The sequence below is a fragment of the Pseudophryne corroboree genome, chromosome 12 (assembly GCF_028390025.1).
Source record: "Pseudophryne corroboree isolate aPseCor3 chromosome 12, aPseCor3.hap2, whole genome shotgun sequence".
NCBI lineage: Eukaryota > Metazoa > Chordata > Amphibia > Anura > Myobatrachidae > Pseudophryne > Pseudophryne corroboree.
In genome coordinates, this window is record NC_086455.1 from 65,561,190 (window position 1) to 65,585,739 (window position 24,550).

At 45.6% G+C, this 24,550-nt stretch overlaps 1 protein-coding gene across 2 annotated transcripts in view; it reads right to left on the reverse strand.

The window, feature by feature from the left end:
- SERPINA10 (serpin family A member 10) overlaps positions 1-19,875 on the reverse strand; it is a 55,738-nt gene extending 35,863 nt beyond the window's left edge. The window contains exon 1 of one of the 2 annotated variants that reach the window (XM_063947599.1): positions 19,768-19,875. Coding sequence is in view for 1 of the 2 variants with exons in the window: in XM_063947598.1 (XP_063803668.1) it covers positions 19,632-19,654 (23 nt within the window). In the remaining variant the exon portion in view is untranslated. Of the gene's footprint in view, positions 1-19,631; positions 19,680-19,767 lie in introns of those variants that run through there. The other variant, XM_063947598.1, reaches the window with a different exon arrangement.
- Between the last annotated feature and the right edge of the window lie 4,675 nt (positions 19,876-24,550).

Genomic DNA, 24,550 nt, shown 5'->3' on the forward strand with positions numbered 1-24,550 from the left:
TTTCTCACCAGCAGGTCTTTGAACCCCAGCAGACTTGTGTCTGCCGGAAAGAGAGATCCAAGGTAGGTTTTAAATCTAGGATCGAGCACGGTGGCCAAAATGTAGTGCTCTGATTTCAACAGATTGACCACCCGTGAATCCTTGTTAAGCGAATTAAGGGCTCCATCCACAAGTCCCACATGCCTTGCGGAATCGCTCCGTGTTAGCTCCTCCTTCAATGTCTCCAGCTTCTTCTGCAAAAGCCTGATGAGGGGAATGACCTGACTCAGGCTGGCAGTGTCTGAACTGACTTCACGTGTGGCAAGTTCAAAGGGCAGCAGAACCTTGCACAACGTTGAAATCATTCTCCACTGCGCTTGAGACAGGTGCATTCCACCTCCTATATCGTGCTGAATTGTATAGGCTTGAATGGCTTTTGCTGCTCCTCCAACCTCTGAAGCATATATAGGGTTGAATTCCACCTCGTTACCACTTCTTGCTTCAGATGATGGCAGGGCAGGTTCAGGCGTTTTTGGTGTTGCTCCAGTCTTCTGTACGTGGTGCCTGTACGCCGAAAGTGTCCCGCAATTCTTCTGGCCACCGACAGCATCTCTTGCACGCCCCTGTCGTTTTTTTAAAAATTCTGCACCACCAAATTCAAGGTATGTGCAAAACATGGGACGTGCTGGAATTTGCCCAGATTTAATGCGCACACAATATTGCTGGCGTTGTCCGATGCCACAAATCCACAGGAGAGTCCAATTGGGGTAAGCCATTCCGCGATGATCTTCCTCAGTTGCTGTAAGAGGTTTTCAGCTGTGTGCGTATTCTGGAAACCGGTGATACAAAGCGTAGCCTGCCTAGGAAAGAGTTGGCGTTTGCGAGATGCTGCTACTGGTGCCGCCGCTGCTGTTCTTACGGCGGGAGTCCATACATCTAAACAGTGGGCTGTCACAGTCATATAGTCCTGACCCTGCCCTGCTCCACTTGTCCACATGTCCGTGGTTAAGTGGACATTGGGTACAGCTGCATTTTTTAGGACACTGGTGACTCTTTTTCTGAGGTCTGTGTACATTTTCGGTATCGCCTGCCTAGAGAAATGGAACCTAGATGATATTTGGTACCGGGGACACAGTACCTCCAACAAGTCTCTAGTTGGCTCTGCAGTAATGATGGATACCGGAACCACGTTTCTCACCACCCAGGATGCCAAGGCCTCAGTTATCCGCTTTGCAGCAGGATGACTGCTGTGATATTTCATCTTCCTCGCAAAGGACTGTTGGACAGTTAATTGCTTGGTGGAAGTAGTAAAAGTGGTTTTACGATTTCCCCTCTGGGCTGACCATCGACTCCCAGCAGCAACAACAGCAGTGCCAGCAGCAGTAGGCGTTACACGCAAGGATGCATCGGAGGAATCCCAGGCAGGAGAGGACTCGTCAGAATTGCCAGTGACATGGCCTGCAGGACTATTGGCATTCCTGGGGAAGGAGGAAATTGACACTGAGGGAGTTGGTGGGGTGGTTTGCGTGAGCTTGGTTACAAGAGGAAGGGATTTACTGGTCAGTGGACTGCTTCCGCTGTCGCCCAAAGTTTTTGAACTTGTCACTGACTTATTATGAATGCGCTGCAGGTGACGTATAAGGGAGGATGTTCCGAGGTGGTTAACGTCCTTACCCCTACTTATTACAGCTTGACAAAGGCAACACACGGCTTGACAAATGTTGTCCGCATTTCTGTTGAAATACTTCCACACCGAAGAGCTGATTTTTTTGGTATTTTCACCAGGCATGTCAACGGCCATATTCCTCCCACGGACAACAGGTGTCTCCCCGGGTGCCTGACTTAAACAAACCACCTCACCATCAGAATCCTCCTTGTCAATTTCCTCCCCAGCGCCAGCAACACCCATATCCTCCTCATCCTGGTGTACTTCAACACTGACATCTTCAATCTGACTATCAGGAACTGGACTGCGGGTGCTCCTTCCAGCACTTGCAGGGGGCATGCAAATGGTGGAAGGCGCATGCTCTTCACGTCCAGTGTTGGGAAGGTCAGGCATCGCAACCGACACAATTGGACTCTCCTTGTGGATTTGGGATTTCGAAGAACGCACAGTTCTTTGCTGTGCTTTTGCCAGCTTGAGTCTTTTCATTTTTCTAGCAAGAGGCTGAGTGCTTCCATCCTCATGTGAAGCTGAACCACTAGCCATGAACATAGGCCAGGGCCTCAGCCGTTCCTTGCCACTCCGTGTGGTAAATGGCATATTGGCAAGTTTACGCTTCTCCTCCGACAATTTTATTTTAGATTTTGGAGTCCTTTTTTTACTGATATTTGGTGTTTTGGATTTTACATGCTCTGTACTATGACATTGGGCATCGGCCTTGGCAGACGACGTTGCTGGCATTTCATCGTCTCGGCCATGACTAGTGGCAGCAGCTTCAGCACGAGGTGGAAGTGGATCTTGATCTTTCCCTAATTTTGGAACCTCAACATTTTTGTTCTCCATTTTTTAATAGGCACAACTAAAAGGCACCTCAGGTAAACAATGGAGATGGATGGATACTAGTATACTTATGGATGGACGAGCGACTGCCGACACAGAGGTAGCTACAGCCGTGGACTACCGTACTGTGTCTGCTGCTAATATAGACTGGATGATAATGAGATGAAATCAATATATATATATATAATATCACACTAGTACTGCAGCCGGACAGGTAGATATATTTATTATGTAATGACTGATGACGGACCTGCTGGACACTGTCAGCTCAGCAGCACCGCAGACTGCTACAGTAAGCTACTATAGTAGTATGTATAAAGAAGAAAGAAAAAAAAAAAAAACCACGGGTAGGTGGTATACAATTATGGATGGACGAGCAACTGCCGACACAGAGGTAGCTACAGCCGTGGACTACCGTACTGTGTCTGCTGCTAATATAGACAGGATGATAATGAGATGAAATCAATATATATATATATATATATATATATAATATCACTAGTACTGCAGCCGGACAGGTATATAATATATATTTATTATGTAATGACTGATGACGGACCTGCTGGACACTGTCAGCTCAGCAGCACCGCAGACTGCTACAGTAAGCTACTATAGTAGTATGTATAAAGAAGAAAGAAAAAAAAAAAACCACGGGTAGGTGGTATACAATTATGGATGGACCAGCGACTGCCGACACAGAGGTAGCTACAGCCGTGGACTACCGTACTGTGTCTGCTGCTAATATAGACTGGATGATAATGAGATGAAATCAATATATATATATATATAATATCACTAGTACTGCAGCCGGACAGGTATATAATATATATTTATTATGTAATGACTGATGACGGACCTGCTGGACACTGTCAGCTCAGCAGCACCGCAGACTGCTACAGTAAGCTACTATAGTAGTATGTATAAAGAAGAAGAAAGAAAAAAAACAAAACGGGTAGGTGGTATACAATATTATATATATTATATATATTAAACTGGTGGTGATTATTAAACTGGTGGTCAGGTCACTGGTCACACTATCAGCAACTTGCAAGTAGTACTCCTAAGCAGACAATCACAATATATATTATACTGGTGGTCAGTGTGGTCACAATGGCAGTGTGGCACTCTGGCAGCAAGTCCTGCTCTCAGACTCTAACTGCTCCCCACTGTCAGTGTCTCCCCCACAAGTCAGATATACATTATACAGTCACACTATCTATCTATCACTTCAGCAAGTAGTAGTACTCCTCCTAAAGTACTCCTCCTAATGCTCCCCAAAATTACTACTGTGTCTCTCTCTACTCTAGTCTCACTCTCTTCTCTATAAACGGAGAGGACGCCAGCCATGTCCTCTCCCTATGAATCTCAATGCACGTGTGAAAATGGCGGCGACGCGCGGCTCCTTATATAGAATCCGAGTCTCGCGATAGAATCCGAGCCTCGCGAGAATCCGACAGCGGGATGATGACGTTCGGGCGCGCTCGGGTTAACCGAGCAAGGCGGGAAGATCCGAGTCGCTCGGCACCGTGTAAAAAAAACTGAAGTTCGGGCGGGTTCGGATTCCGAGGAACCGAACCCGCTCATCTCTAATTTCAATACTTGATTAATAACACTCCTACGATACCGATTAGGTATCATCTGCCAAAAATACATAAAAGTTTGGAGGATCCACCGGGGAGACCAATAATTGCGGGTATTGACTCTCTCACGTCACACTTATGAGAATATGTAGATTTGTTCCTGAAACCTCACTTAGAAAAATGACCAACATTCCTAAAAGACACTACAGAGGTGTTAAGATCATTAAAAGATTTTGAGTGGAAGGATAATCATGTTTAGTCAACTATATATGTACATGAGTATAACACATGAGAAAGGCATCGTGGCATGTGAAGAGACATTGAAGAATAATCCAAATCTGATGGATGGACACCGCTCATTTATCAGCTCACTTATAAAGTTTATCTTAAATCACAATTATTTCAAATTCTTAGATCAGTTTTACCTACAGACTTGTGGAACAGCGATGGGTGCGATTTTCACACCTGGCTATGCGAATATACTGATGGGAATGTGGGAAAATTACTTTTTATTCGGTACCAATCCATATAGTAATAATCTAAAGTATTACAGAAGATACATCGATGATTACTTATTTTTGAAAAAAAAACCCTTTTTATTCAGTATGTTGTTGGATAAATGTATTACTAATTTTTGCAAAAAATCAAGGAGGTACTCTGGTTATCTTTTGTTTTCTATAAAGTCTGCCTTCCGGTTATTATTTGGGATGAATCTGCTGAATTGAGAATACAGAGGATTGTGCAGAGTACATCATTTGAGAGAATACCTCTACATGCGGTTTTTATATATATATTTATATATATAAAGGTACACACATGACTGCTTGTGTGGCACACCTCTTATGACGACAGTGTTACACTATGCAATATTCTTTCTTATTTTGAGATCAAGAATCCATGCTGAGATTATATCTATTAAGGAGATAGTTCCACCTACGGTTTTTCATATATATGGAGATCAAGAAGTTATGCTGAAAGAGCTGTACCTCAAAAAGGCCCTATTCTGTTATACGTGAGATTATCATTACTATAAGGTACACAGACAACTGTTTCTCTTACTGGCCCTTTTATTGTAACTGTATTACACTATTTTCGTGCCTTCTTGTTTTTCTGCCCGAGATTGGATATGTGTTGTGGAAGCTGTTTCAGTCAAGATATGACTACAATCTTATGACATTAGGAGAATCTGGTACGGGTATCACCTATATTATGTATGTGTGTTGCCATTGAATCCAAAGATACTACACTATTAGGCGCTTGTTCCCTCCCCCACTGTCTCTACAGTTTACTCAAAAACACACACACCAAGTGGTATATAAGGAACTGAGCTGCGGCCCATAGAGTAATCTATGGTATAAGTGTTGCAAATACTACCTGAGCTATTGCAGAGTGGAATATCCTAACCAGTAAATATACAGATAAATTTAAGAAGGAATACATCAACGTAATTACTGTTCTTAATGTACAGTGGTATTTATTAACATTGACACATTGGAGGCATTTCATATATCAATTCAATTCATATAGCAACATTGAGCCTGATTCATAAATGTACGTAAACCCGATGGTTTCCGCAGATCTCTGATGATGGGACGGCTGCACATGTGCTGGACCCATTCTATGCATCTTCAGAATAGGTCCTGCATGCCCCCAATCCGCTACCTGATTGACAGGCTGCAGACTTTTGGGGACAGGGGTGGGTGAAGCTGGCCAGCATTCCTGAAAATGGAGGTGTGTCTTCAGACACAAATTTCCTCCAGACCAGTTCTGGTGGTCATTCTGAGTAAGCTTCAGCTAACTCAGATGACCGATGCTGCCAACATCGAGATGTTGTCATGTTAGATTGTTGATATATCCAGCGGCGTTAATTGCCTCAGTGACATCCTGTGTGGCGCCACAAAAAAGGGGTGAGGCTTTGCATCCCGAACACCGCTTTCTATCACTCTGGGGGTTCGGGAAGTGCAGGCTGCTCCCTGGGAGTGCTGTGGCTGCATTGCCAGTTCCTACACAGTGACAGGAGCCGAGTACTGCACCCGGCTCCTGTCATTGAGCAGGAGCTGGCATTTTGGTGTCACTCCTTGGCTGGTGACACCTGGGTGCAGGCCGCACACCATGCAACCCCTTGTGATGCCACTGGATATATCTTCCCTGGTGATTTATCTGCTCCTGACAGCTGCAGCGGTGTCTTCATAGCCAGATTAAGATGGGGGCGCTGGGGTTAATGTACCCATGGGACCCCTTTGCCCCCCCACTCCTCCCCAACCCCCCCCCCCCCTTCCCCAGCCAGAGCACACTGACATCACTTGCTTTTCCCCTTGTGCAGTAGCAGAACCGGGCGGCCAGAATGCGGGCAGGACAGTATGCAGTGCAGGCAGAGACACAAGACTATCAGGTTTCATGAGCCACCAACGAGAGAAATATGTGTATTTTAAGGTTAAGTTGTCTTTTTTCCACTACAACAAAACTTGCAATCACCTCTGCTCAAATACCATTCGTATCAATTAAATAATTCAACACAGGTGACGCCAATCATATATTAAGAGGGAAGTCTAGGTAGAGAGCATTTTGTCTCTCTTGGAATTGGTCATTTTGGGAGGTATGCACAATCTAATATACACCCCCTCCTTTCCCCGAGGCCCCCCCATTTTAAGTCCCCTGGGCCTCCCCAAGGGTTAATCTGGCCCTGGGCATCTTCCAGGTCCAAATAGTCATGTGACTGTCACTTCTGGGTCAGACCTCCGATCCTCAGGCATTCCAGTGAGTGACTAACCCTAAACCATCCCACGACCTAACCATCATTCCTGCAGCCTAACCCTAACCTCCCACTGCAGCTTAACCATCTCATCTGCAGCCTAACCCTAACCCTCCTGCTCACAGCCTAAACCTTATTTTGACATTCTGAGAATGTGGACATGTTGCATGTTGCCATCATAACTGTTGACATTGTGGTGCCGACATTCGTACCACAATGTATCACTACTGTGTGTTTCACATATTGAGTGTAATATTGTTAGTACAGGTTGAGTATCCCATATCCAAATATTCTGAAATACGGAATATTCCGAAATACGAACTTTTTTGAGTGAGAGAGAGATAGTGAAACCTTTGTTTTCTGATGGCTCAATGTACACAAACTTTGTTTAATACACAAAGTTATCAAAAATATTGTATTAAATGTCCTTCAGGCTGTGTGTATAAGGTGTATATGAAACATAAATGAATTGTGTGAATGTAGACACACTTTGTTTAATGCACAAAGTTATAAAAAATATTTGCTAAAATTACCTCCATGCTGTGTGTATATGGGCCCTCATTCCGAGTTGATCGGTCGCAAGGCGAATTTAGCAGAGTTACACACGCTAAGCCGCCGCCTACTGGGAGTGAATCTTAGCTTCTTAAAATTGCGACCGATGTATTCGCAATAATGCGATTACTAACTACTTAGCAGTTTCAGAGTAGCTCCAGACTTACTCTGCCTGTGCGATCATTTCAGTGCTTGTCGTTCCTGGTTGACGTCACAAACACACCCAGCGTTCGCCCAGGCACTCCCACCGTTTCTCCGGCCACTCCTGCGTTTTTTCCGGAAACGGTAGCGTTTTCAGCCACACGCCCCTGAAACGCAGTGTTTCCGCCCAGTAACACCCATTTCCTGTCAATCACATTACGATCGCCGGAGCGAAGAAAAAGCCGTGAGTAAAAATACTTTCTTCATAGTAAAGTTACTTGGCGCAGTCGCAGTGCGAACATTGCGCATGCGTACTAAGCGGATTTTCACTGCGATGCGATGAAAAATACCGAGCGAACAACTCGGAATGAGGGCCCATGGTGTATATGAAACATACATGCATTCTGTGCTTAGATTTAGGTCCCATCACCATGATATCTCATTATGGTAGGCAATTATTCCAAAATACGGAAAAATCCCATATCCAAAATACCTCTGGTCCCAAGCATTTTGGATAAGGGAGACTCAACCTGTATATCTAATTATGATATTTATTCATTTATTATAGGGTATTTTTATTTTAGTATCTACAGGACTTCAAACACAAAATAGGTAAGTATGAATTTATAAAATTCTTAATATTGTCCTAAGCAATTTCCAATGCCACCTGCCCATGAAATAACAATTTTGCAGGTAACTCTGTTTTTGATATTTTTTTACACAATTTATTATAGTGTATCTTGTTGTGTACCGGACTTTTATGACTTCAGGACTTTTTTTCTGTTGTCCTGTTATGGCACATACATATGCAATTTCTGTATGTATTATCCCGCAAATAAGATGTATATTTTTCTAATTAATAATAATTATTATTTCTAAAATAGCAGCAATATGAAATCAATACATAATTTAATATAATTAGTGAAGATTATGAATTAATACAGTGGTTCACAAACTTTCTTGAATCACAGCACCCTAGGGTATCAACATCTTCTTCATGGCACCCCTAGGATAAATGTTTTTATTGATAAATTTGGAATAAAAATATGATATTAAGAAAATGGTGTCTACCTGTCACCCTTAGGGTCAGTTATGTGGTGGTGTACAATTGTACTTCTATATGATTGGCAGTCACCAGCACTGGCTTTGTCTGTCAGATTGACCATAAAAAAAAATTGATTTGGTCCTGGACCACCAACCCGAAGCACCCCTGCAATGCGCTCGCTGCACCCCAGGGGCACACAGTTTGGGAACCACTGAATTAATATGTGATGTAAGAGTGAAAAACATCAGGTGGTAAAGTTACTAGAGATGAGCGGGTTCGGTTCCTCGGAATCCGAACCCGCCCGAACTTCAGCTTTTTTTACACGGATCCGAGCGACTCGGATCTTCCCGCCTTGCTCGGTTAACCCGAGCGCGCCCGAACGTCATCATGACGCTGTCGGATTCTCGCAAGGCTCGGATTCTATCGCGAGACTCGGATTCTATATAAGGAGTCGCGCGTCGCCGCCATTTTACACGTGCATTGAGATTGATAGTGAGAGGACGTGGCTGGCGTCCTCTCCGTTTAGAGAAGAAATAGATAGGAGAGTGAGAGTGAGACAGTGACACTTCATTTACTGGAGCTTAGGAGGAGTACTCAGACAGAGGGGGAAATTTACTAAGCTCCCGATTTTGACCGAGATGCCGTTTTTTCATCAAAGTGTCATCTCGGTAATTTACTAAACACTAATCACGGCAGAGATGAGGGCATTCGTAATTTTTTGCAAGTCCAAGTAAAAAATTACGAATGAATACACCATCGGTCAAAACGCGGCTGTTTAAGTATGAATCTCGGTCATTTACTAAGAAGTGCAAAGCAAAAAACAAACAAACACTGCCGTGAAAAATTACAACTCGTAAAAAAGTGCTAAAAAAAACCAGACCTTTATTTTTTATTCGTGATTGGATAGGCATGCACGGATCCATGAGATCCGTGCATGTATATCAGTGGGAAGGGGTGGGAAAGTGCTTATTTTTTCCCAAAAAATTGCGTGGGGTCCCCCCTCCTAAGCATAACCAGCCTCGGGCTCTTTGAGCCGATCCTGGTTGCAGAAATATGGGGGAAAAAATGACAGGGGTTCCCCCATATTTAAGCAACCAGCATCGGGCTCTGCGCCTGGTCCTGGTCCCAAAAATACGGGGGACAAAAAGAGTAGGGGTCCCCCGTATTTTTAAAACCAGCACCGGGCTCCACTAGCTGGACAGATAATGCCACAGCCGGGGGTCACTTTTATATAGTGCCCTGCGGCCGTGGCATCAAAAATCCAACTAGTCACTCCTGGCCGGGGTACCCTGGGGGAGTGGGGACCCCTTCAATCAAGGGGTCCCCCCCCCAGCCACCCAAGGGCCAGGGGTGAAGCCCGAGGCTGTCCCCCCCCATCCAATGGGCTGCGGATGGGGAGGCTGATAGCCTTTGTTGTAAAAGAAAAGATATTGTTTTTAGTAGCAGTACTACAAGGCCCAGCAAGCCTCCCCCGCATGCTGGTACTTGGAGAACCACAAGTACCAGCATGCGACGGAAAAACGGGCCCGCTGGTACCTGTAGTACTACTACTAAAAAAATACACAAAAAAAGACAAGACACACACACCGTGAAAGTATAATTTTATTACATACATACACACATACATACATACTTACCTTATGTTCCCACGCAGGTCGGTCCTCTTCTCCAGTAGAATCCAAGGGGTACCTGTTGAAGAAATTATACTCACGAGATCCAGGGGTCCAGGCTCCTCGGGAAATCCAGGGGTAATCCACGTACTTGAAAAAAAAAAAAAAAAACGGTGTCCCGACCACGAACTGAAAGGGGACCCATGTTTGCACATGGGTCACCTTTCCACGAATGCCAGAAACCCACTTTGACTTCTGTCTAAGTGGGTTTCTTCAGCCAATCAGGGAGCGCCACGTTGTAGCACTCTCCTGATCAGCTGTGTGCTCCTGTCCTCACTGACAGGCAGCACACGGCAGTGTTACAATGTAGCGCCTATGTGCTACATTGTAACCAATGATGGGAACTTTCTGCCCTGCGGTTGACCTAAAGTGACGTCACCGCTGAGCAAGAAAGTTCCCAGCATTGGTTACAATGGAGCGCATAGGCGCTACATTGTAACACTGCCGTGTGCCGCCTGTCACTCAGTACAGGAGCACACAGCCGATCAGGAGAGTGCTACAACGTGGCACTCCCTGATTGGCTGAAGAAACCCACTTAGACAGAAGTCAGAGTGGGTTTTCTGGCAGTCGGGAAAAGGGGATCCATGTGCAAACATGGGTCCCCTTTTAGTGCGTGGCTCGAGTGTCCGTTTTTTTTTTTTTTTTCAAGTACGTGGATTACCCCTGGATTTCCCGAGGAGCCTGGACCCCTGGATCTCGTGAGTATAATTTCTTCAACAGGTACCCCTTGGATTCTACTGGAGAAGAGGACCGACCTGCGTGGGAACATAAGGTAAGTATGTATGTATGTATGTGTGTATGTATGTAATAAAATTATACTTTCACGGTGTGTGTGTCTTGTCTTTTTTTGGGTATTTTTTTAGTAGTAGTACTACAGGTACCAGCGGGCCCGTTTTTCCGTCGCATGCTGGTACTTGTGGTTCTCCAAGTACCAGCATGCGGGGGAGGCTTGCTGGGCCTTGTAGTACTGCTACTAAAAACAATATCTTTTCTTTTACAACAAAGGCTATCAGCCTCCCCATCCGCAGCCCATTGGATGGGGGGGGACAGCCTTGGGCTTCACCACTGGCCCTTGGGTGGCTGGGGGGGGGACCCCTTGATTGAAGGGGTCCCCACTCCCCCAGGGTACCCCGGCCAGGAGTGACTAGTTGGATTTTTGATGCCACGGCCGCAGGGCACTATATAAAAGTGACCCCCGGCTGTGGCATTATCTGTCCAGCTAGTGGAGCCCGGTGCTGGTTTTAAAAATACGGGGGACCCCTACTCTTTTTGTCCCCCGTATTTTTGGGACCAGGACCAGGCGCAGAGCCCGATGCTGGTTGCTTAAATATGGGGGAACCCCTGTCATTTTTTTCCCCATATTTCTGCAACCAGGATCGGCTCAAAGAGCCCGAGGCTGGTTATGCTTAGGAGGGGGGACCCCACGCAATTTTTTTTATTATTTTACAGTGTTTAATTAAAAAAAAAAAAAAAATAAACCCCAGCACGGATCACACAGATCCGGCCGAGATTGATTGTAAAAAAAGTCGGCAGTGTTTTGCTAATCACTGCCGTAAAAATAGAAAAAAAACCACGAATGACATCGACATCGGAACAAAAGAAAAACCCGAATACGACAGCTTAGTAAATTAGTCGTAATCAATTCAAAAAGTTGCAGTTTTACACTTTCGATGTCATTCGTGATTGAACTTTGACCTGAAACGGGAAAATACGAATCTTAGTAAATTTACCCCAGAGAGTGCAGAATTTTGCTGATAGTATTAGTTAGTTATACTAGTGACAGAGTGAGACAGTGACACTTCATTTACTGGAGCTTAGGAGGAGTACTCAGACAGAGAGTGCAGAATTTTGCTGATAGTTTTAGTTAGTTATACTAGTGACTGACCAGTGACCACCAGTGCAGTTTTATATTATTTAATATAATCCGTTCTCTGCCTGAAAAAACGATACACAGTGACTCAGTCACATACCATATCTGTGCTCAGCCCAGTGTGCTGCTGCATCATCTATGTATAATATCTGACTGTGCTCACACAGCTTAATTGTGGGGGAGACTGGGGAGCAGTTAGGTTATAGCAGGAGCCAGGAGTACATATTAAAATTAAACAGTGCACACTTTTTTTCTGCAGGAGTGCCACTGCCAGTGTGACTGACCAGTGACCTGACCACCAGTATATAGTATACTATATTGTATTGTGAATGTCTGCCTGTAAAAGTTAAACACACGTCGTGTGACTTGTGTGGTGTTTTTTTATTCTATAAAATAAAAAACTCATTCTGCTGACAGACAGTGTCCAGCAGGTCCGTCATTATATAATATATACCTGTCCGGCTGCAGTAGTGATATATATATATTTTTTATATCATTATTTATCATCCAGTCGCAGCAGACACAGTACGGTAGTTCACGGCTGTAGCTACCTCTGTGTCGGCACTCGGCAGTCCATCCATAATTGTATACCACCTACCCGTGGTTTTTTTTTTCTTTCTTCTTTATACATACTACATCTCATTATCATCCAGTCTATATTAGCAGCAGACACAGTACAGTACGGTAGTCCACGGCTGTAGCTACCTCTGTGTCGGCACTCGGCAGTCCGTCCATAATTGTATACCACCTACCCGTGGTTTTTTTTTTCTTTCTTCTTTATACATACTACATCTCATTATCAACCAGTCTATATTAGCAGCAGACACAGTACGGTAGTCCACGGCTGTAGCTACCTCTGTGTCGGCACTCGGCAGTCCATCCATAATTGTATACCACCTACCCGTGTTTTTTTTTTCTTTCTTCTTTATACATACTACATCTCATTATCATCCAGTCTATATTAGCAGCAGACACAGTACAGTACGGTAGTCCACGGCTGTAGCTACCTCTGTGTCGGCACTCGGCAGTCCATCCATAATTGTATACCACCTACCCGTGGTTTTTTTTTCTTTCTTCTTTATACATACATACTACATCTCTTTATCAACCAGTCTATATTAGCAGCAGACACAGTACGGTAGTCCACGGCTGTAGCTACCTCTGTGTCGGCACTCGGCAGTCCATCCATAATTGTATACCACCTACCCGTGGTTTTTTTTTCTTTCTTCTTTATACATACATACTACATCTCTTTATCAACCAGTCTATATTAGCAGCAGACACAGTACGGTAGTCCATGGCTGTAGCTACCTCTGTGTCGGCACTCGGCAGTCCGTCCATAATTGTATACCACCTACCCGTGGTTTTTTTTTCTTTCTTCTTTATACATACATACTACATCTCTTTATCAACCAGTCTATATTAGCAGCAGACACAGTACGGTAGTCCACGGCTGTAGCTACCTCTGTGTCGGCACTCGGCAGTCCATCCATAATTGTATACCACCTACCCGTGGTTTTTTTTTCTTTCTTCTTTATACATACTACATCTCATTATCATCCAGTCTATATTAGCAGCAGACACAGTACAGTACGGTAGTCCACGGCTGTAGCTACCTCTGTGTCGGCACTCGGCAGTCCATCCATAATTGTATACCACCTACCCGTGGTTTTTTTTTTCTTTCTTCTATACATACATACTACATCTCTTTATCAACCAGTCTATATTAGCAGCAGACACAGTACGGTAGTCCACGGCTGTAGCTACCTCTGTGTCGGCACTCGGCAGTCCATCCATAATTGTATACCACCTACCCGTGGTTTTTTTTTTCTTTCTTCTTTATACATACTACATCTCATTATCATCCAGTCTATATTAGCAGCAGACACAGTACAGTACGGTAGTCCACGGCTGTAGCTACCTCTGTGTCGGCACTCGGCAGTCCATCCATAATTGTATACTAGTATCCATCCATCTCCATTGTTTACCTGAGGTGCCTTTTAGTTGTGCCTATTAAAATATGGAGAACAAAAATGTTGAGGTTCCAAAATTAGGGAAAGATCAAGATCCACTTCCACCTCGTGCTGAAGCTGCTGCCACTAGTCATGGCCGAGACGATGAAATGCCAGCAACGTCGTCTGCCAAGGCCGATGCCCAATGGCATAGTACAGAGCATGTCAAATCCAAAACACCAAATATCAGTAAAAAAAGGACTCCAAAACCTAAAATAAAATTGTCGGAGGAGAAGCGTAAACTTGCCAATATGCCATTTACCACACGGAGTGGCAAGGAACGGCTGAGGCCCTGGCCTATGTTCATGGCTAGTGGTTCAGCTTCACATGAGGATGGAGGCACTCAGCCTCTCGCTAGAAAAATGAAAAGACTCAAGCTGGCAAAAGCAGTAGCACCGCAAAGAACTGTGCGTTCTTCGAAATCCCAAATCCACAAGGAGAGTCCAATTGTGTCGGTTGCGATGCCTGACCTTCCCAACACTGGACGTGAAGAGCATGCGCCTTCCACCATTTGCACGCCCCCTGCAAGTGCTGGAAGGAGCACCCGCAGTCCAGTTCCTGATAGTCAGATTGAAGATGTCAGTGTTGAAGTACACCAGGATGAGGAGGATATGGGTGTTGCTGGCGCTGGGGAGGAAATTGACCAGGAGGATTCTGATGGTGAGGTGGTTTGTTTAAGTCAGGCACCCGGGGAGACACCTGTTGTCCGTGGGAGGAATATGGCCGTTGACATGCCTGGTGAAAATACCAAAAAAATCAGCTCTTCGGTGTGGAAGTATTTCACCAGAAATGCGGACAACATTTGTCAAGCCGTGTGTTCCCTTTGTCAAGCTGTAATAAGTAGGGGTAAGGACGTTAACCACCTCGGAACATCCTCCCTTATACGTCACCTGCAGCGCATTCATAATAAGTCAGTGACAAGTTCAAAAACTTTGGCCGACAGCGGAAGCAGTCCACTGACCAGTAAATCCCTTCCTCTTGTAACCAAGCTCACGCAAACCACCCCACCAACTCCCTCAGTGTCAATTTCCTCCTTCCCCAGGAATGCCAAAAGTCCTGCAGGCCAAGTCACTGGCAATTCTGACGAGTCCTCTCCTGCCTGGGATTCCTCCGATGCATCCTTGCGTGTAACGCCTACTGCTGCTGGCGCTGCTGTTGTTGCTGCTGGGAGTCGATGGTCATCCCAGAGGGGAAGTCGTAAGCCCACTTGTACTACTTCCAATAAGCAATTGACTGTCCAACAGTCCTTTGCGAGGAAGATGAAATATCACAGCAGTCATCCTGCTGCAAAGCGGATAACTGAGGCCTTGACAACTATGTTGGTGTTAGACGTGCGTCCGGTATCCGCCGTTAGTTCACAGGGAACTAGACAATTTATTGAGGCAGTGTGCCCCCGTTACCAAATACCATCTAGGTTCCACTTCTCTAGGCAGGCGATACCGAGAATGTACACGGACGTCAGAAAAAGACTCACCAGTGTCCTAAAAAATGCAGTTGTACCCAATGTCCACTTAACCACGGACATGTGGACAAGTGGAGCAGGGCAGGGTCAGGACTATATGACTGTGACAGCCCACTGGGTAGATGTATGGACTCCCGCCGCAAGAACAGCAGCGGCGGCACCAGTAGCAGCATCTCGCAAACGCCAACTCTTTCCTAGGCAGGCTACGCTTTGTATCACCGCTTTCCAGAATACGCACACAGCTGAAAACCTCTTACGGCAACTGAGGAAGATCATCGCGGAATGGCTTACCCCAATTGGACTCTCCTGTGGATTTGTGGCATCGGACAACGCCAGCAATATTGTGTGTGCATTAAATATGGGCAAATTCCAGCACGTCCCATGTTTTGCACATACCTTGAATTTGGTGGTGCAGAATTTTTTGAAAAACGACAGGGGCGTGCAAGAGATGCTGTCGGTGGCCAGAAGAATTGCGGGACACTTTCGGCGTACAGGCACCACGTACAGAAGACTGGAGCACCACCAAAAACTACTGAACCTGCCCTGCCATCATCTGAAGCAAGAAGTGGTAACGAGGTGGAATTCAACCCTCTATATGCTTCAGAGGTTGGAGGAGCAGCAAAAGGCCATTCAAGCCTATACAATTGAGCACGATATAGGAGGTGGAATGCACCTGTCTCAAGTGCAGTGGAGAATGATTTCAACGTTGTGCAAGGTTCTGATGCCCTTTGAACTTGCCACACGTGAAGTCAGTTCAGACACTGCCAGCCTGAGTCAGGTCATTCCCCTCATCAGGCTTTTGCAGAAGAAGCTGGAGACATTGAAGGAGGAGCTAACACGGAGCGATTCCGCTAGGCATGTGGGACTTGTGGATGGAGCCCTTAATTCGCTTAACAAGGATTCACGGGTGGTCAATCTGTTGAAATCAGAGCACTACATTTTGGCCACCGTGCTCGATCCTAGATTTAAAACCTACCTTGGATCTCTCTTTCCGGCAGACACAAGTCTGCTGGGGTTCAAAGACCTGCTGGTGACAAAATTGTCAAGTCAAGCGGAACGCGACCTGTCAACATCTCCTCCTTCACATTCTCCCGCAACTGGGGGTGCGAGGAAAAGGCTCAGAATTCCGAGCCCACCCGCTGGCGGTGATGCAGGGCAGTCTGGAGCGACTGCTGATGCTGACATCTGGTCCGGACTGAAGGACCTGACAACGATTACGGACATGTCGTCTACTGTCACTGCATATGATTCTCTCAACATTGAAAGAATGGTGGAGGATTATATGAGTGACCGCATCCAAGTAGGCACGTCACACAGTCCGTACTTATACTGGCAGGAAAAAGAGGCAATTTGGAGGCCCTTGCACAAACTGGCTTTATTCTACCTAAGTTGCCCTCCCACAAGTGTGTACTCCGAAAGAGTGTTTAGTGCCGCCGCTCACCTTGTCAGCAATCGGCGTACGAGGTTACATCCAGAAAATGTGGAGAAGATGATGTTCATTAAAATGAATTATAATCAATTCCTCCGCGGAGACATTGACCAGCAGCAATTGCCTCCACAAAGTACACAGGGAGCTGAGATGGTGGATTCCAGTGGGGACGAATTGATAATCTGTGAGGAGGGGGATGTACACGGTGATATATCGGAGGATGATGATGAGGTGGACATCTTGCCTCTGTAGAGCCAGTTTGTGCAAGGAGAGATTAATTGCTTCTTTTTTGGGGGGGGTCCAAACCAACCCGTCATATCAGTCACAGTCGTGTGGCAGACCCTGTCACTGAAATGATGGGTTGGTTAAAGTGTGCATGTCCTGTTTATACAACATAAGGGTGGGTGGGAGGGCCCAAGGACAATTCCATCTTGCACCTCTTTTTTCTTTTATTTTTCTTTGCGTCATGTGCTGTTTGGGGAGGGTTTTTTGGAAGGGCCATCCTGCGTGACACTGCAGTGCCACTCCTAGATGGGCCAGGTGTTTGTGTCGGCCACTAGGGTCGCTTATCTTACTCACACAGTCAGCTACCTCATTGCGCCTCTTTTTTTCTTTGCGTCATGTGCTGTTTGGGGAGGGTTTTTTGGAAGGGACATCCTGCGTGACACTGCAGTGCCACTCCTAGATGGGCCCGGTGTTTGTGTCGGCCACTAGGGTCGCTTATCTTACTCACACAGTCAGCTACCTCATTGCGCCTCTTTTTTTCTTTGCGTCATGTGCTGTTTGGGGAGGGTTTTTTGGAAGGGCCATCCTGCGTGACACTGCAGTGCCACTCCTAGATGGGCCCGGTGTTTGTGTCGGCCACTAGGGTCGCTTATCTTACTCACACAGTCAGCTACCTCATTGCGCCTCTTTTTTTCTTTGCGTCATGTGCTGTTTGGGGAGGGTTTTTTGGAAGGGACATCCTGCGTGACACTGCAGTGCCACTCCTAGATGGGCCCGGTGTTTGTGTCGGCCACTAGGGTCGCTTATCTTACTCACACAGTCAGCTACCTCATTGCGCCTCTTTTTTTCTTTGCGTCATGTGCTGTTTGGGGAGGGTTTTTTGGAAGGGCCATCCTGCGTGACACTGCAGTGCCACTCCTAGATGGGCCCGGTGTTTGTGTCGGCCACTAGGGTCGCTTATCTTACTCACACAGTCAGCTACCTCATTGCGCCTCTTTTTTTCTTTGCGTCATGTGCTGTTTGGGGAGGGTTTTTTGGAAGGGACATCCTGCGTGACACTGCAGTGCCACTCCTAGATGGGCCCGGTGTTTGTGTCGGCCACTAGGGTCGCTTATCTTACTCACACAGCGACCTCGGTGCAAATTTTAGGACTAAAAATAATATTGTGAGGTGTGAGGTATTCAGAATAGACTGAAAATGAGTGTAAATTATGGTTTTTGAGGTTAATAATACTTTGGGATCAAAATGACCCTCAAATTCTATGATTTAAGCTGTTTTTTAGGGTTTTTTGAAAAAAACACCCGAATCCAAAACACACCCGAATCCGACAAAAAAAATTCGGTGAGGTTTTGCCAAAACGCGGTCGAACCCAAAACACGGCCGCGGAACCGAACCCAAAACCAAAACACAAAACCCGAAAAATTTCCGGCGCTCATCTCTAAAAGTTACTGTAACTAATATGATAATCAGGTTATTAGTAAGACACACCTTGGTTTACTTAAACATGCTCAGAAGTCCCTATATCTGTATTGCTATCTTTTATATGTTACCGTTATATACTTTGCTGTGATACCATGCAGTATGATGCCACGTCAGAGGCTCAGGCATTTGTTCCTTCAGGATTGTTTTAGAATATAAATCTGCACCTTAAGTCAATGGGGTCTATTCATGAAGCAGTGAAAAGTGTGGAGAAGTGAGCCAGTGGAGAAGTTGCCAATGGCAACCAATCAGCATTGAAGTAACATTTATAATTTGCATACTATAAAATTATACAGAGCAGCTGATTGGTTGTCATGGGCAACTTCTCCACTGGCTCACTTCTCTGCTCTTTTCACTGCTTCATGAATAGACCCCATTGACTTAAGGTGCAGATTTATATTCTTTAGGGAATTTATAGGGACTGAAGGAGATATTTCTCATTTATTTATTTATTTATTTATTTATTATTTACTCAATTTCCACCTTATTGCAACTTTGCCACCACTCAGTTGATAACTGAGGTGATGTATGCATAGATCAGATTATTAGGGGCCTATTTATCATCCAATAATTACGGCATATCCCCTGAAAACCCCTAAAATATTTAGTGTCACCCTAATGTATGACGGAGTGAGTGCAGCAGATAATTTTAATAACTGCTGCGGTTTCTTTATTTCTAACAGCAGCTGCAGCCCCCATAGAAACTGTGACGTTGTCAGATTTACCAAGCTACGGATTGAAAGTGGCATTACTGTAGCTGCTGTAGCCTATGGGCCATATTAAATACTACTGGGGGAGTATGGAACCTTCCCCAGCAATGGTTGTGGCCCATTAATAGCAGCAGGAATAGCAGTGATTGGAAACAACAATTTTCAGGTTTGAAACCTAATAATTGATATATATGCATCAGTATTTTCAGTGACTGTCCGCACCTCAGGTGACTCCTGCATCTCATTGCCCTTCGAATCCTCTCAAATTCTTCATCTTTACAATTATAAAGAAATAATTGTAAGTATCTCTAAGCTATAATGAAAGACAGTTTTTGCAAATATAAATGTAAATTCTTACCTGCAGCCGTTTTTGTCACTTCACAGATGTACTGAGCCAGTCGGAGACCAACGGTCACTGTCCCAGCAAATATTTGACAATCCAAAGTATAGAACAGACTGACTCCTTTCCCACATTTATTAACAGATTTACTCACACAAATGTCATCAAAACATCCCACAGAGTCACATCTGGTAATATCACATTACCTTCCTGGGGTGTGCTCTTGCAGGAGGATTAGAACCCAACAGACCTCAGTAGAATGAAAGGTGAGAACGTGGATTAAAGAAGGTTTGTTCTCTGTGGAATGGAATCACTAGCCTATTCTAAACTTCTGCCAAGCACACTGTAGATCACATTTTGGTGTAGCTTGTTACTAGTCAGGGGTATTTTAACGTGGAAATCGTTTTGTGCCCCCCTCCCACTCCCCCCCCCCCCCCCCCCCCCCCCCCCCATGATCACTAATTTGTGCAGAAGATAGCACAAATTTAGCATAAACCAAAGTGTTGCTGTTTTGGGTTGGGCATGCCTTAGCGGCGCCGGGGATCCTGGTGGTCAGTATACTGACTGCGGGATCCCAGCAGCAGAATGCAGGCAGAGGGAGGGGGGGGGGGGGGGGGGGGGGGGGGGGGGGAGGGAGGGGATGTAGTTGTGCCGGTCAGATAACTACATCCCATTCTCTGTGCCAATGCCATCTATGCAATGAGAATGCTTGATATATGGCACCGCTGGCAGCCCAGTAGCCTGGAAGAGTCCGTTATGGGGTGTACACCCTGCACTAGCTATGCCACTATCACAAACCCAGCATCATGTAGTTCTAATGGAGTAGTGAGTAGCATTTTGCAGTATTCCATTTAAATAACTGAAGTTGGCACAATGATGTTGGAGGAGGTGTAGACAGAGGACTAGATACTGTATGTCCAGCATTCTGCACATTGAAACGGTACAAGAAAAGGTATATGTTAGATACACTCTGTCAGAAAGTGTGTCTAACCAAGGGATACATATAAGCTGACCGTACTAACCCTTTAACCTGGGACGCTCATGAATTACACAGGTTCTGTGGCTGGTTAAACCAGGTGACATGTAGGCTTGAAGTCAGCCAGCCACAGAACCTGTGTAATTCATGAGTGTCCCAGTTTAAAGGGCGAGTATGGTCAGCCTACATAAGGCTTAGCTCTGAGCTCTGAGTCTGTCTTACATATTTTACTCTAAAATACTGTAATTAACTGTTGAATTGTCACCTGTTTTTTACACACACAGCAGAGACAGTTATTTTGTTGCTAAAGTTCACATGCTCTAATCCACAGGTTCTCAAACTCGGTCCTCAGGACCCCACACGGTCCATGTTTTGCAGGTCACCTGTAGATTTTTAAAATGTGACAGTTGGTGGTACACAGTGCAGCTGCTGGGTGACATGGAAAACATGAACCATGTGGGGTCCTGAGGACCGAGTTTGAGAACTTGTGGATTTGAGAACCACTGATCAATCAGCATGTCCAGATTCACATTTATAGATAGTGTCTGCAAGCGACCTCTCATTAGTGCTGGGGCTCCTGAAGCTAACAGTTGCATCAATATTTATGGATCATGGATTATACATGGATCGCATGGAACTTTTCCCCCAAGGATTGAGAACGAGGGGTGTGGGGGCGTGGTTTGCAATGAAATATTAAAATCTTTGTTGGGTGTGACTTGTCTTTATTTCTACACTTTTTTTTTACAGGAGTACTACAGGTGCCAGCATGTCCAGGCATGCTGGCGTTTCAAGACTAGTCCTTAAAAATCCAGAGCTGGTTGTGAAATTGTAGGGCATCTCAACACTTTTATTTATTCGTTGTTGTTGTTTTTTTAAATGTAATGATTTTTTCATTTTTCATCATAATACAGTGGTTCCCAAACATTCTTTGAACCACAGCGCCATAGAGTATCAGAATCTTTTTCACAGCACATCTAGGCCAAAAGTTTTTTATTAAGACATTTAGAAATAAATATTAAATTAAGTAAATTGTTTTTATGTCATCCATAGGTTAAATTGTGTGGTGAGGAACAGGATTTGTTTCTGTTTGTCCACATAATTTTATGATTGACAGCCATTGGCACTGGTTTTGCCTATTACATTGACCAAAAATCAAACGATGTGCAGAGACACCTGGGGGTATATTTACTAAAATGGGAGTTCTATTTAAGATGGGATGTTGCCCATAGCAACCAATCAGATTCCAGGTATTATCTTCTAGAAGGTGCTAGATCATACCTCCCAACTTTCTTCTGCTGGAAAGAGGGACACACACGCTCCCGAAAAGGGGGCATGACCTATGAAAAGGGGCGTGGCTTCACGGAGGACCCGTGATTGCGAGCCAAGCCCCTGTTTTCATCACTGAGGGGGCATTCCCCCTCTCCTCCTGTCTCCCCTGAATAGATGATGTGCGCATGTAGGAGGCTCCAAACTGCCTCCCCCCCCACACCGCGGGACACTGCAGCCCGCGGGTGGGACAGCGGGACAGTCCCCAAAAAACTGGACTGTCCCGCGAAAATTGGGACAATTGCTAGATAAATGAGAAATAAAATCTGATTGGTTGTTATTAGAGATGTGCACCGGAAATTTTTCGGGTTTTGTGTTTTGGTTTTGGGTTCGGTTCCGCGGCCGTGTTTTGGGTTCGAACGCGTTTTGGCAAAACCTCACCGAATTTTTTTTGTCGGATTCGGGTGTGTTTTGGATTCGGGTGTTTTTTTCAAAAAACCCTAAAAAACAGCTTAAATCATAGAATTTGGGCGTCATTTTGATCCCAAAGTATTATTAACCTCAATAACCATAATTTCCACTCATTTTCAGTCTATTCTGAACACCTCACACCTCACAATATTATTTTTAGTCCTAAAATTTGCACCGAGGTCGCTGGATGACTAAGCTCAGCGACCCAAGTGGCCGACACAAACACCTGGCCCATCTAGGAGTGGCACTGCAGTGTCACGCAGGATGGCCCTTCCAAAAAACACTCCCCAAACAGCACATGACGCAAAGAAAAAAAGAGGCGCAATGAGGTAGCTGTGTGACTAAGCTCAGCGACCCAAGTGGCCGACACAAACACCTGGCCCATCTAGGAGTGGCACTGCAGTGTCAGGCAGGATGGCCCTTCCAAAAAATACTCCCCAAACAGCACATGACGCAAAGAAGAAAAAAAAGAGGCGCAATGAGGTAGCTGTGTGACTAAGCTCAGCGACCCTAGTGGCCGACACAAACACCTGGCCCATCTAGGAGTGGCACTGCAGTGTCACGCAGGATGGCCCTTCCAAAAAACACTCCCCAAACAGCACATGACGCAAAGAAAAAAAGAGGCGCAATGAGGTAGCTGTGTGACTAAGCTCAGCGACCCAAGTGGCCGACACAAACACCTGGCCCATCTAGGAGTGGCACTGCAGTGTCAGGCAGGATGGCCCTTCCAAAAAACACTCCCCAAACAGCACATGACGCAAAGAAGAAAAAAAAGAGGCGCAATGAGGTAGCTGTGTGACTAAGCTCAGCGACCCTAGTGGCCGACACAAACACCTGGCCCATCTAGGAGTGGCACTGCAGTGTCAGGCAGGATGGCCCTTCCAAAAAACACTCCCCAAACAGCACATGACGCAAAGAAAAAAAGAGGCGCAATGAGGTAGCTGTGTGAGTAAGCTCAGCGACCCTAGTGGCCGACACAAACACCTGGCCCATCTAGGAGTGGCACTGCAGTGTCAGGCAGGCTGGCCCTTCCAAAAAACACTCCCCAAACAGCACATGACGCAAAGAAAAATTAAAGAAAAAAGAGGTGCAAGATGGAATTGTCCTTGGGCCCTCCCACCCACCCTTATGTTGTATAAACAGGACATGCACACTTTAACCAACCCATCATTTCAGTGACAGGGTCTGCCACACGACTGTGACTGAAATGACGGGTTGGTTTGGACCCCCACCAAAAAAGAAGCAATTAATCTCTCCTTGCACAAACTGGCTCTACAGAGGCAAGATGTCCACCTCATCATCATCCTCCGATTCATCACCGTGTACATCCCCCTCCTCACAGATTATCAATTCGTCCCCACTGGAATCCACCATCACAGCTCCCTGTGTACTTTGTGGAGGCAATTGCTGCTGGTGAATGTCTCCATGGAGGAATTGATTATAATTCATTTTAATGAACATCATCTTCTCCACATTTTCTGGAAGTAACCTCGTACGCCGATTGCTGACAAGGTGAGCGGCGGCACTAAACACTCTTTCGGAGTACACACTTGTGGGAGGGCAACTTAGGTAGAATAAAGCCAGTTTGTGCAAGGGCCTCCAAATTGCCTCTTTTTCCTGCCAGTATACGTACGGACTGTCTGACGTGCCTACTTGGATGCGGTCACTCATATAATCCTCCACCATTCTTTCAATGGGGAGAGAATCATATGCAGTGACAGTAGACGACATGTCCGTAATCGTTGGCAGGTCCTTCAGTCCGGACCAGATGTCAGCATCAGCAGTCGCTCCAGACTGCCCTGCATCACCGCCAGCGGGTGGGCTCGGAATTCTGAGCCTTTTCCTCGCACCCCCAGTTGCGGGAGAATGTGAAGGAGGAGATGTTGACAGTTCGCGTTCCGCTTGACTTGGCAATTTTCTCACCAGCAGTTCTTTGAACCCCTGCAGACTTGTGTCTGCCGGAAAGAGAGATACAACGTAGGTTTTAAATCTAGGATCGAGCACGGTGGCCAAAATGTAGTGCTCTGATTTCAACAGATTGACCACCCGTGAATCCTTGTTAAGCGAATTAAGGGCTCCATCCACAAG